Source organism: Ictalurus punctatus, chromosome 9 (assembly GCF_001660625.3).
Source record: "Ictalurus punctatus breed USDA103 chromosome 9, Coco_2.0, whole genome shotgun sequence".
Taxonomy (NCBI): domain Eukaryota; kingdom Metazoa; phylum Chordata; class Actinopteri; order Siluriformes; family Ictaluridae; genus Ictalurus; species Ictalurus punctatus.
Window position 1 is genome coordinate 18,865,591 of NC_030424.2, and position 14,812 is coordinate 18,880,402.

Here is a 14,812-nt window from a genome sequence, read left to right on the forward strand (position 1 = left end):
GCAAAGCAAAGAAACACAATATAGCTTGATCCTTCTATTTTCTGAAAGTTTTATGGACATTGAATGTCTTGCAAATAGCTAAAATGTTAGCATGGACCATTCACAACGTCACCCTTCAAAAGCTGTAAAAACTGGTGGTTTCTTTCTTTGAGACATTTACATTTTACATCTTCATAACATTTTTTTTAAAAACTCAAATACAGAAATACAGCTCATCATTTAAAAAAACAAAAAAAACAAAACCCAACACATTTGACATTTTTAACAAAAATGAATCTGTTAATTTTTCCCCAAACAAACATCACCTTGTGCAACACTTCTGGAGGAATGTGCCATCACTGCACTAATGATTATACAGACAACTAACAGACAATTGTATTTAACCTTACTTAATCGTAGACATCTGACAGAAATAAAACATGAAGAGTTCATACTCTTTGGCTGAAAATAAAACTCCTTTAAGATGTGAATCTTTTGGATGCACAAACTAAAAATAGTATTTCTTTTCAAAAGTTGGTGGTGTGACATGTTAACCAGAAGAAATGAATGTACTAAAATGTCATTAGAGTTCTTGTTAGTCTGGAAAAGTGAAACAAAATGCCACTGGTCCCAAATTTCACATCCTTACAACAGATACACTGGGATCATAACAATGCCAAAAAGGCAGTGCTACTCTATTTATATTTCATAAATACTTACATTTTCAACAGTGGTACATGATGTCAGTAATAATGCATGGAAACTGAGGATACTACAACAGACCACTCTGATCAATATATGTACATAGAGGCATATTGCTCTGGCTAATCAAAAAAAAAGCTACGCTAATTAAGTTTTAAAATACCAAAATGTTCATCTCTACCATACGAACCTGTCCACTGACATATGAGGCTCACCTCTGCACCTTTGTTGCTTGTTTGTCCTTGACCCACAGTGAAATGCAGTCTGTATCATGATAACAGCACCTCTATGTTATTATGTGTTGTTTCAATAATCCTGAGGCTGTAATTTTAATAACACAATCAGTGAATTTATTTTATTTTTAAAGCTAGCAGGTGGTTTTAGGACAGAATTTCACACGGAGAATAGCCTTGTCAACTTGACCAGTATGATGAGAACATAACACTAAGATAATAATTTAAATTACAATCACTGGAACTAGCATCTAAAAGTGCAAAGTGGAGTGGAGCAGTGGAGAGCTTGTATACTGATTAGTACTGTAATGGTCCCTTTTTATCTGCTCCTTCTTGCTGGTTGTGGTGCTCACTGGCCAGACTGTGAGGCTGTGATTGACCAGTCTCATTCCAGTGTGTCGCTATCCTCAGTGAAAAGCTCAGCCAGGTCAGCCACTGTGAACACTGATGCCTCAGAGTGCTTCATGGCTGTAGCACTGTGACTAGAGGTTCATCACATAGCATTAGACACTTTATTATTAGAGGCAAAAATGACCACTATTATTATATACACCAAACTAACCCAGAACTAATAAACACACCTCCTTTTGCATATGCTCACCTTTTCTCTGCTGTTTTCAGCATGGCCTGCATGCGCTCCTCGATAGTGGACTTGATCAGGAACCGGTGCACAAAAGTGGGTCTAAGCAACAAAAAGCAACGGATAAGAAATTAATGGCTCGCCAATGATGACATCTGAGGTGAGTTGGTGCCATGTAAAGGATCTTTGTGATTTCTTATTTTGTTAAGCTGCCCTATGGCATAGTTTATTATTTTCTCCCAAATCTGTGACTTTTCCATGCCCTTTAAGCCACTCATTTGTTGGAGTTCAACTCAGATGCCCCAAAACTATTTATATTTCTTTTCAGTGATCTGTAACCTTCATTTTCACTAGAGGTGAGATTTCAATTTAATTCAAGTTCAGTTTATTTATATAGCGCTTTTAAAAGACATAACATAGATGCAGCATACAGCATAAACTACATCTATATGTATATTGTATATGGAATATAAAACAGAGCTTTAATGTTTGTTGAGTGTCCACACTGTTTGTGTACCTGATAGACATTGTATAAGGCACATTCTGGAGCAACTGAAAGAGTGCATTTGGAGGGTACATGGGGTACTTTTCCGTTTAGATACATGATAACAAGATCGCATCAAGTACTAACAAATTGCAGTGTCCCTTTTTAATATTGTAAACAGTGTTCAGCGCTATTCTTCAATAAACTGTCTCTCAGCTGCCTGCACTGCTCTTATTTCTTGTCAATGAAAGAAAACAACAACAATCGGCTATTTGGTCCTACACATGTAAGCTCACTTGGTTTGGCCGATGCGGTGCACTCTGCCAATGGCCTGAAGCTCATGTGCTGGGTTGAGAATGGGCTCGACAAGTAGCACGTGGGTAGCCTCGATGATGTTCAGGCCGTTTGACCCTGTGTGCAACGGCAACAGCAGGATGTTGATATTCTCCTCATACTTGAAAGAACTCAAGTTCTCCTAAAATGAAATCAAAAACCTACTATCATCAAGAGGGAAGCTGTTATTGTGAGCTTGAGCTTTTGATGTTTGTGCACAGGTACATAACAAAATGTGCAGACATGGTCACAGCCATGATACTGGCAACAAAACAATGAATAATTGCTTAAATGTTTTCATTCTGAATCGTAGTACTGGCATTTTACACACCTGAAATTTATGAATCCCGTTGATCTGTGAGAACTCCATGTTGTTATCAAAGAGTGCTTTTGCAATGATATCTAGCACGCCCTGCCACTGAAAAAGATAGAAGGCAGAGTCAGATCAAATACTATTGTTTGAAATGTGTATTTTCTGATAATGTCACCCTAAAAACATCTCAAACAATGGTTACCGTAGAGAATACAAGAGATTTAGCTCCTTTGTCAGTCATCTGGATTTTCTTAAGGGCTCGGACCACAGCTTCTACTTTAGTGGAGTGACTTCCCTACGGTATAAAAAAACAAATTAAATCAACAGGGGATTTAAAATGTATGTTGCACACAAAACAAATCCAAAAAAAGACAACAAAGCAGTCGGGTTTCTTAAGTAACCACAGATTCCATAGTGTTTTCAGGGTTGGAAGATTGAAGTGTACTGACTTTGACAGGAATTTCCTGGTCCTGGTCTGCAGCCTGGGTGGTGAAGACATAGGAAATTTCGGTGTGGGAAGTGGTTTGCCTGCAGATAGCACACTTTATAGCTTTCTTTCGATTGCCAACACTGTACTGCTCCACAATGATGGAAATGCACTCATTACAGAAACAGTGTCCACAGGTGAGCACGGCCCACTGTCAAACACAAACACACAGTTAATCACACAAGCACGGGCAACGGTGTGACTGCTTTTCAAATGCACTCATATCACAAAGTGTAACAGTGTTTATCTACCTGCAGTCAAATATTCATATACATTTTTAGACTATAATTATCAGTTGTGTATCATTTCATCTTACCTCCTGACCCAGAGAGCGAGCACAGATAGGACATGGCTCTGGATTCAGACCTCCTGTTGATTTATCCTGTGACTGAAACAATTGTTGAGTGGAAATATCAGCATAAACTTTATTCAAAATATTACACTGAAATTCATAAAGTCACCAGAAAAGAAAGGCACTTATAGTTGTAAGCCAATATGTGTATTCAGCGGCAACTGTAATTAAACAATACTAATTTGTCTTAATATATGGTTGAACAACACAGGACATAAAACACATCTTTATTTGTTACCTTCTCCAGATTGGTAAGATAGAGAAACTGTCCAAGCTTTTTCTGTAGCTGCGATTTAGCAACAGCCCGGTCATTCAACAGTTTCACTCTGTTCTGCTCCACCTGAACCCCAAAAAAACCAATAAACAAGCACATGCATTTAGCACAGAGGTACAATATATAATTCAGCTGTGGTGCAGCAGAGGCTTAGTTCTACCCACCTCATGTGGCTCTATGATGTGCAGCACTTTCGGCTTGGGCTCATCAGGAAGACGCACACGCAGTCTTTCTGTAGCCATACCCAGCTCATCTATGGCTGACACTCGATCCCTCAACGTCATCCAGTACTCATGCAACACCTAGTAGCCACATCACATTTATGATCATAATGTGATGTTGGTGGTCATAAGGAGCTACAAATGAACACGTACTAATCTCAGAAAAGGCTAATGATCAATGAGCAGTCAGACAGAGGGTACCAATGGAAGGAAACCAACTTCAGTCTTTAATTTAAGGTGATCATGCTGGAATGTTGTTTTTTTTTCTTTTTTGTGTTTTATCACAAAATTTAAACATTTACACAGGGCACATTAAGAGCACAAAAAGACAGTACCACATTGTTGGAGGCTGCAGCTAGTTTACACTTTTGTTTGGTAGTACTTAAAGTACCTACTATAGGAACAAAAATGACAGCGCTACAAATACACTTCTCTACTTTCAATATCCTCTTCACCCTGGCTGCCAAAGTCTTGGACACTTTTTTCTTCTTCAGACAAGGTGGCAATCATTAGCAGCTCTCCTCACACACGTGCACCCCCCAAGTCTCCTCCTACACATAGCACAACACTTTCTTTATTCTCACCCCTCACTGACACCGATGACTAAGCTCCTCCTCACCAGCCGGCCCACCACCTGTCCACTAAACCCCATCCCCTCACAACTCCTGCAGGCCAATTCTACCACACTGATCACTGAACATAGAGAACAACAAATTGGTCTCTTCTCCAGTTTCTATCAAAAATTCTTAAAGTGCTATAGTAAATCAAACTATTTCTTGGGTACACCCTACACAGAAAAATTAAGAAGTACAATCATGATTAAGCAACGACTGGTGTACCTCAAGGATCTGTGCTTGACCCTATTCTCATTAAACACCAATTTGTCGTGAAAAATCGTGTGTTCTCATTGCTTCTTTCAGCACAGTAATCACCCTCATCTCAGTATACATTTCAGCTTACTTCCCTGTCAGCCAGTGCTTTAGATTATATCCATACTTAAATGCTCATATTTGTTCAATACATGATTTCAAACCTTGTACTCCTTTTTCCAGAACTCAAAGAGCTCCATAAAAGTATTGCCCTCCTCTATAAGTTCAGAGTCCAGGCGGCGGATCTTGGCAAAGGACAAGATGGCTTTCAGGGTGCGTTCGGTCTCACTGGCTGCCCGCAGACCGCGACTAGTTGTGGGAAGCCTGTCGTCCATCAATCCCTCCTCATCCTCAATCATATCCTCAAAGATGGCTGTCTGTCCTTTAACTCTGTGATACATCATAAAGGTTTTTAAGATTAATTATTAGTGTCTTAAAAACCAGGTCTTTAAGCTCTTGTATGTTTTGCTTTACTTGAATAATTCAAATGAGTTTTTTATTACTTACGTGTGAGAAAACAATTTTGACTCATAATCTGTGAAGAGTTCGTCAGATTTGCAAAATACACAGCTATAAAATAAAACAAAACAGGGCTTTAATATACCATTTTTAACATACAGGAATAAAATATTGCACTAGGGTTAAACAATATGTAAAGATGATTATCAAACAACGAATAAGTGAAATCATTCCAAGCCAACTAAAATGATCTTACTTGTTGAGCGGAAGGCGCACAGGCCTCAGGTGACAAGCTGTCGCCTCCTCAATGACTTCCTGTGACGGTGGAACTTCTAGCTCTTTTACAGCATCCTGAACGCTTTTCTGGGATGTCATCAGTTCATCCATCTGAGTGCTGAGTAAAAACTGGAGACCTCGGGCATCCCGGAACCTGAGAAGCATGTTGCTCAGGATGAACATGGCAAAATAAGCAAACAAAAAAAGCTCAAACGGAGATGATATTAGGTAGAATTCTTGAAGAACTTCTTCTGAATTACTTGTCAGCCATTGATAGTTTATTGGCTTGCTGTTTATAGCTGCAGGTAAGCTCGTTTTGGATGCGGCCAACCAAGTCATCATCCACTGAGTACTGAATGGCCTGCTGAATGACGTCTAACCACCAGGGGGAACGCAGGTTAACCTAAAATAGAGCTGAATCAGAAACCTGTTTGTGCTTGTGTGTTTATGCAGATCAAAAGATCAAGTTCTCAAACATCCTACCTTGCGTTTGAGGTCTCTAATGTTCTGAAGTACAGGTAGGAGGTTCTGCTGAGCTTCAGACACTTCAGAACTGACCTTAGTCATGTAGTGTTGTTTCAACTGCTCTGCCTAGTTAGAGAACGCACGCAGAAAATTTCAGTCAGTCACATGGGTTAATTGTACTTATTCATAGTCTGTAAAAGGTTTTTTGTCTTAGATCTGCTTTCTAACCTCCTCTTTCAGACGATCATCTCGAAGAGTAGGTGGTATGCCAGGATGCTTGGCATTTAGTAGCTCCATCAAATTGTGTGTAGCATGAAGCCTCTATATTTTGAATATAGAGATAGCATTAATAAGATTTATAGATGGGGAAAATGTGGATATTTTCCCTCCCTAAGTATAGAGCAGGGCTATACCTGAACAGAGATAGAGAGCAGGGTTATACCTGCAGAGAATCCGTTTTAAGCCGATCTTTGTGTTCTTCTGATGATCTAAGCACTTCTCTGTACATCTCTGCTGCCTCGATAAACTCAACTACCAGACATGTGAGAACACAGAGGCCAGGAATGTTTTGAAACAGGACCATATGAACAAAGTAAATTAGGATGGTGTTTTAGCAAATGGTACCTCTGATAATGTGGATTCCTGCCAAACCATTGAGAGCACACACCAGCTGCCTGTGAGCCTCCTCACACTCAACACGACACTTTTTCTGCAGGGACTTCAGCAGTTCTTCCATCGTCATTGTACTGAACAGGATTTAAAAACAGGAAATGGATATTAGCAACCACATTAAAGCAACCAGAAGGTGGGAAACCATTTGTATAGTCTTTAGGGGTGTTTGAGGGCAAAAATAATTAATCCAGACCGAATATGTTGTGCTGCCAATCAGAATGTTCCTCACCTTTTCTGGAAGGGCAAAAACTCTCCCCTGACAGCTTGAGGGTGGCAGCAAGCCTGGCGCAGGCGCAACAGTGGGTACAGGATGGTGTTGACCGTGCGACGGTCCAAGCTGCCCAATTTCAGCGACCAGTCTGAGATCTTCCTCAACTTAAGCAGAGCATCCTGTGAGCAGACCTCATGCTGGCGATGGTAAAAGTGGCCTTCCACGGGAGAGAAGTTAAGCCAGTGGATCTCTTCTGTCTGAGCAGGAATTTGGATCTGCAAATAATAGAAACATGCAAAATATTTAATTATTTATCATCCACTTTCCTTCTGGAATTCAACAGTTGCAAACCAATATTTGCATTAATTTCAATTTTATTTGTATAGCGTTTTTAACAAGAGGCATTGTCACAAAGCAGCTTTACAGAAATCCAGATGTAGGTTTACTGCAGATCCCTAAGGAGCAAGACAGGTGACAGTGGCAAGGAAAAACTCCCTGAGAGAACACAAGGAAGAAACCTTGAGAGGAACCAGACTCAAAAGGGAACCCACCATGATCCGAGGGACACCAGATAGTCTTCTACAACAACAAATTGTAAAGTCACACAGTACTAACTGCACTGAAAAGATGTGTGTGAGAATAATGTGAATGGAAATCTTGTGATCAGCACAAAGCATTCTTTATGATTACAGAGACATCTACTATTATTATTATTGTTATTATTATTATTATTATTATTATTATTATTACAGTCTAATGGAAATTTTACTATGTATATATTTTTTCCATTAATCCAAGCAGGTGATGGCTAATGACCTTGGTTAACATCTCAGCAGTGGCTGACAGTGATAGGATTTGACATTACAAAAACATTATATACTGCATCAAGAACTAACCTGGTCGATAACATCTTTTTTGGCAGATCGCCACAGTAGCTGGCCAATGACACTGTAGAGTGGGCCTGTGTTTCCACGGCAATATGGTCTATATAGCAGCTGATCCCACCAGTACTTCACCCAGTATGGGTCAACTCCCAGAAACAAAACAAGTCCATACAAATCTGCAGAGCATTTCCATGTCAGTTACTGTTACAGACATTGTGGTGCTCAATTCCATTACATTAAATGACAATCTGAGGCTCAGCTTACCTTCTAGACCTCTTTGTACTGGAGTTCCACTTACACACCAGCGATTAATGGATGTGAGTCTCAGCGCCATCTCTGCAGCCTAAAGACAAAAGGAAGCATGCATATTATATATATATATATATATAAACATTTTTTTAACCATATCTCCACCAGCTGCTCTACCACTGCTTTTTTAATAGTAGTAGCCTATATATAGTTCAGTCACCTTGGCTGTCGTGCACTCCACCATCTGAGCCTCATCCAGACACACACGCCACCACTCCACAGCTACCAGGGGGCTTGGCACAGCCATGTAGCGTTTCTGGTTACGAAAGCGTCGGCCATCTTTGCTGTTACTATGCGGGAGATCCACATAGTTCAGCTCCGTACGCAGCACATCGTAGGTGGTGATGACCACATCCTGCTCAGCCAGGATATGAGGCTGAATGAACCCATGCCTCTTCACACCCTGGTACACCTGAGAGACATACACAACTGATTATACTATATTCACATTGACAGGTAGTATGAAAACGATGCTAAATTTGATTGTTCATTTACAAGGTACAGGGTACAATCCCACAATGGCAAAAATATGAATCCAAGCATTGCTTATCTGACAGGTTATCAGATATACATCAGGCTCTGGATGGGTTCAAAATTTACTCACTTTGGTCCTTTCCCGTTAATAGAATTAGACCTGATTTTCCCCCTACTTTTGTTTTCTTACTTATGTTTCTTGGACAATGGATGATAATTATTATGTTAATAATATTACAGTCCCCACCAAAAGTATTTTGTTTGAAACCACCCATTTTTCAGTGATCAAAACTATTGGAACATGTGACTGATCGGTGTTTCTTGCTGCCCAGATGGGCCTTGTTAAACTGATTGTTTCAAGAATTAACAGCTCTGAATGTCTACTCTTAGTTTGTGCCCTAGGTTTCACCTGTAAAGACTGCATTTGTTGTTAAAAATGATAAACCAACATGAAGACCAGAGAGCTGTCTATGGGAGAAATCAAGCCATTTTGAAGCTGAGAAAAGAGGGAAAAAATCTATCAGAGCCATTGAACAAGCACTGGGCAATGGGCCCTGAAAAAGAAAGAAACAACTGGTGTACTAACAACCAGACATGGAACAGGTCAGCCAGGAAAATGACAGTAGCTGATCACAGAAACATTGTGAGGGCAATATTTGGGTAGCATTCAACATTTTAGGTCTAAGGAACGCTCTAATGAATGTCAGGAATATACAGTATGTTTGAAGCTTGTGTGAATTATCAGGATTATCTCTAATTTAAACAGTACTTGCCAGTATTCGAAGAGAGGAAGAGCGGATGTGCCGGTTGATTTCTTCGACCCACTGATGGCATATGGAACTGGGGGAAATGATAAGAGTGGCACCAGTGGGAACAGGAGTCATGGCCACTAGGCAGTGTGGGCAGTAGAATGGAGTAGTCGCCAGGTTCTCCTCCTTGTAGTTCACACACTCAGCATGCTGCCACAGCAGACAGTTCATGCACTGCACCCGAGCTTTATAGTCCACCAGGCCCAGATCCCCACAGATACACTCAAACCGGTAATCGGTTGTATTGAAGGGAACCACAGATGCTCGAATTGGAGGATGAAAAGGCTCTGACTGTGAACCTTGGGTAATATCTGACTGAGGATTTTCTAGCTGGTGATTTTCATTACTCTCCATCGGCTCTGGTTTAGCATTAGCCACATGGCAATCCGCGGTCTCTTTCTCACAATCTGCTTGTGAATCATGCTCTTGCTTTGGTTCCTCTGCGAGTACAGGAGGGTCCAGGCTGCACATTGTGTCCTCAGAGTCAGAAGCTGCACTTGAGGAGTTTATAACTGCTTCTCGCTCCTGGCCTGCACAACGACGTGATGTTCTCCTGTGAGGAGCCTCCCCAGTTGGCTTTTGCTATAAAAAAAAAAAAAAACTTTCAATAATGCTGAATTATAAATAATAATATTTTTTAAACACTTTTTGTTAACATAATGACTGAACCAAAAGGAGATACCAACACACTCTGTACATCTAGTACAGAACACATATACATATATATATATATATATATATATATATATATATATATATATATATATATACATACATACATACATACATACATACATACATACATATATATATATATATATATATATATATATATATATATATATATATAAGTATTCCCAGTTTAAAAAAAAAAACAAAACCTAAACCTGCCCCTGTAGTTTACGGTCAAGATTTAAATTATGTCTAACAACATTCCAGTAAAACGCATAAGACAACCTGACTGGTGCTGCCATAATATTTTCACAATGCTAACATGAAAATACATATTGAAAAGTAATGTATACATACTGAAAAGTAACAAATACGTACTGGGGTAACGGGTTTCTTCTTCTTTTCTTTGTAGTTCTTTCCCAGCTTGAAGGAGCCAGCTAATCCTCGACCTTTGACCTGTTCCACTAAACCTTCCGTTATAGTTTTTGTCAGCGTCCTTTTAATGTGGTTGCGGTTTTTCAGAGGGTCATATTTGTACATAGTCCGGAGGTACGTAAAAATGGCATTGATTGAGGCTCCTTTACCAACTTTCATTTCCTTAATGGCAGTCAGAAGCATCACACGGACAGCTGTTAAGAGCAAGAGCATATAATGTTAGTATAGTAGCTACAGTATGTAACGCAAAAGCTTTTTATTAAATACTTCTGCTACTAATAACAACAATAATTCATGAAATACTGCCGGATCTGTAGGCTAGTAAATATGAATGCAACAAACCATCAATCACAAATATGGCTCCTTACCAGGGTGGGTGATTTTCTCTCTTGGCTTTATCTCACACTGCTTGATACTTTGCTTCTCTAATGGGGGAGGAGGGACATAGTAGTTCACTGACTGTCCCTGGTGAACACAAAACACACGTTTAAGGTACCAGACATCATTAACGAGGAACTGCACATTACTTATTCTCCTACATCACGTAAATCATATTATTTATGGAGAATGGAGTAAAATGTGGACGTCTGTAACTCACAAGCACACACATACAGTTCAGGTGGTAGGAACCTGTAAAACCTAAAGGAGACCAAAGTGGACACAGGGAGAACATGCACAGAAACTCCACACAGACAGTCACCTGAGTTCAAAATCAAACCAGGGACCCTGGACCTGTGAGGTGTTAATGTTATCCACTGTGCCACTCTGTCTTCATGTTTGTAATATCTGACCCATATTGCATTCCACTTACCACAGGTAAGGTGAGCGTACTCTGCTTTAGGCCTTGGCGAGTGTGGCTCAAAATAAGGGCCAGCACCTCTACAGTCTTTCCCAGCCCCATCTCATCAGCAAGGATTCCTCCAGGCCAGTCCACCCCAGCCAGCGGAAACTCCCGGATCAGACTAGTTAAAATGGATCATTATCATGATTCAGAACATTACACAAACACCAATTTCAGTTAAATGCCCAAATCATGCCTTAATACTGTCCTTGATTGGGATGCGCACATATCAGCGTACTCTTTAAACTTTCTTACCAGCCCGTGTAGGGGTTATAAAACAGCTTCTTTCCACACACCGTGATCACTTCCCTCCAAAGGAAATGTAGTTTTTGTTCTGTTGAAAAAACAGTTGTGCATAAAATGAATTACAATTCAGCAAATTCAGTCAATATACATTTATACAGACAAGCGACAAATTAAAGGAAAAACCATAATAAACGAGTGGATAAATATGATGAACAAAAATGCTTTCAAACTGGTGTAAGTGCACAATAATTACTCAATTAACATCCTACCCTACACTAGCAGGTTCAGTTGACATCAATTTTGGATTGAGATGGCAAGAGTAAAAGATCTGGGCAACTTTGGAAAATGGATTATTGGGGAGCTCCAGTCACAATGTTCAACTGGCTGTGTTTCAAAAGGACCAGCGATTAAAGTGACATCTGCATTTAAGTCCACAGCAAAGACATCAGTATATACGGTTGGAAATTGTGGTTGAAAGCATATATTCAGTGCATGTGATGCTCGTGCATTAGTGCACTATGTAAGACCACAGACTGGTTTGGAGGTGTCTGGTGGCACACTTATGCTGCAGGGGCATTTCATTGGCATGCTTTGAGCCAACTTGTCCTCTTAGAAGGAAGAGTCATGGCAAACCATTACTAAGTTATACTAAAGCACACTGAAGCTGTTCTAGTGGCTCATAGTGTTTTCCTCTTAATTTATAACCCATCTTTGCATTAAGACAATACAACGCAGACTGACAGGAGTAATAAATTTACCTTGGGAGAATTCACTCTTGTACCGTTCCTTTATCAGCATCCAGTTGACAGCCTGACTCTGGTACGGCCGGAGCACTGGGATGAGGGCTGGTTGCTGTACATCAAAACTCTGCTTCTGCTCTTCTCTTTGGTGAACGTGTCTGACGTAGTCATAGAGTTCTTCCACGTTCTGCCTCTCCAGATCAGTGTCACATTCTTCTTCTGCATTTTCCATGATCTCTGGCATGGGAAATGAGTCAAGTGCTATATCAAGCTTATTTAAAAGCATAACATATATTAAACTTGTCAGCAGAAAGTATGGTTATTTCTCAGCTGATAGGAAAGAAAGGCTACCAGGGATAATGAAGTCATGGAACAATTCCATTAGTTTTTGCAAGAGCTGACTGGCTCTTCTTAAGCGTCCATTTCCTTCACTGAGGAACTCTGGTCGTCCCAATCCTGACTCCAAAAGAAATATCTTTAGCTGCACCAGAAACATAAGTATAACAAAGATTTGGGGTTTGTGTGTATTCAATGGCAATTTATTTCAATAAACAACAATGTGGAATGTACTAAGCAGGCTAATACAGGAGACAAAGCTTTGTTCATAATCTACCAAACGCTGAACGTTTTATACTCTACAAATATATACATATAGAGTACCAGTCAAACGTGAAACGTTTCTCATGATCTTAAAAATATTTTGATCTGAAGGTCTATGATTAAATGCTTAAAAATCGGTGTTGTAGACGAAAATATAATTGTGCAACATATTCGTTTCTTTCAATAGAAAACTAAGATTTTATTTACAAAAATATATTTTTTATTTAAATGGATGACTTAGAGCGAAATATTCCGAAAAGCAGCCAATAAGTGTTCAGAATAGGTGGGAACTCCTTTAATACAGTTTGAAAAAAAAAAAAAACGGATTGAGAAAATGTTAAGAATACATTTCTGGAAATTCGAGGCGAAAACGGTGTCTACTTTGAAGATGCTGAAATACTAAATTATTTTGATTGTTATTGGATTTTTTTTTTTTATCCCCATAGTTCCATGTGTTATTCCAAAGTTTTGAGGACTTTATTATTATTATTCTAAAATGTGGAAAAATAAATAAAAATAAAGAATAGGTGTGACTAAACTTTTGACCGATAGTGTAGAGACACATTTAATACACGAGTCCCTCCAACCACAAACAAATACCTTTACAGATCCTTCTCCAGATAAATGACAGAGCTGTATGACCTTTCTTTTCTGCAGCCAGTCCAAATCCTCCAGCAATAATCCACCAAATGAGCACTCGACAGGGCAGCTTGTGAGCTCCTCTGAGCTTGTGCTAGTTAGATTTATTGACAGAACATCTCCAGTCTGCTGCAGGCAAAAGGTAACGTTTGCAAGCTCAACAGGGACCTTTGGATAGAGTTCAAACTCTCCAATCAGAGCTTTCCAGCCTGAACCCAGCGCAAACACTGAAGGCACATTAAGCTCAGTGGTGTCTTTTAAGAAGTCCTGCATGGAGCTCCCTGCTTCCTCCTCCTCCTCCTTTTCTGCAGGCAGAAGGGAGGAACAGCTGAGTACCTCTGCATTGCTCACATCAGGAACAGGGTCAGGCTGATAGCTCACAGATGACTGGGGGAATGCCTCAAGGTCCTCAAAATCCCCCTCAGTCCTGCGGTGCTCATGCATGTTCCAGTTTAGTTTCTCCTTGGTCTCTTCGTCCATACGGACAGGCGCTGCACGTTTCCTCCTGCTGCTCATGTTCAAGATAAAAGAAGCTACAGGTATGGAGAAAGAGATCCAAATGGTCCAGATGGGATCCTTACACTCAAGCACTCAGGCACTCAGGCACTGCTATCTGGCTGACCATTGCACCTCACACCGAGCTCCAAACCTGTAAACAACAGAGTGATGTTGAAATGTATTTATTTAATAGCAGAGGGAAACGAAGCATCTTCTTGGTTATATCAGTCACACCAGACCTTTTACACTAACGCAACTAGTACCTCGTTGTAGACAACACGTGATATTAAATTTTGTTGTCGTTCATGAGAACATATTTTTGCCTAAACTCAAGAAAACGTATTATGAATCTTGAATGAAAGATTCTAGGTGTCAGTTTACTGAAACTATCAGAGTTCCTGCAGACAGTCAATACCAGACAGGAACACTACAGTTACCGTGTTAGCTAGCAGGAGTTACCGATTACAAAGAGATTACACATGCAAAGTAAACAAAGTAACGGACAATATGATATTCTTACTCGGCTGTCGAAGATTTGTCTTGCGTGCAGAGACAGAAATCAATTTCTTTCAGCTTTAGCACCACTAATGCGATATATTTCATAGCGTTCCGCCATGTTTAAAATATCGGAAGTGACGTATGTTTGATCCAAAACAAAGATCGAGCGTATTCGCGATCAGACTGCTAGATGGCGCTGTAGATATCTGTATATTGAAGCGCCAAACTACTGAAGAAGTCGAAATGTATTATTTTGG

General features: G+C 39.9%; 1 protein-coding gene across 1 annotated transcript; it reads right to left on the reverse strand.

Annotated features, from left to right (window-relative positions):
- Positions 1-29: 29 nt before the first annotated feature.
- On the reverse strand, positions 30-14,153 carry shprh (SNF2 histone linker PHD RING helicase). Its single transcript, XM_017477063.3, has 29 exons — positions 13,521-14,153; positions 12,672-12,801; positions 12,339-12,557; positions 11,590-11,668; positions 11,305-11,455; positions 10,862-10,958; positions 10,437-10,687; positions 9,351-9,968; positions 8,264-8,515; positions 8,059-8,137; positions 7,807-7,970; positions 6,929-7,185; positions 6,652-6,773; positions 6,470-6,558; positions 6,256-6,348; positions 6,046-6,153; positions 5,823-5,965; positions 5,543-5,716; positions 5,335-5,397; positions 4,992-5,217; positions 3,902-4,039; positions 3,702-3,803; positions 3,428-3,499; positions 3,074-3,262; positions 2,827-2,919; positions 2,643-2,729; positions 2,275-2,453; positions 1,516-1,596; positions 30-1,396 (listed from the first exon to the last, which is right to left on the reverse strand). Exons 1-29 carry the CDS (start codon positions 14,073-14,075, stop codon positions 1,300-1,302), a joined length of 4,908 nt encoding a protein of 1,635 aa, XP_017332552.1. The 5' UTR covers positions 14,076-14,153; the 3' UTR covers positions 30-1,299.
- Between the last annotated feature and the right edge of the window lie 659 nt (positions 14,154-14,812).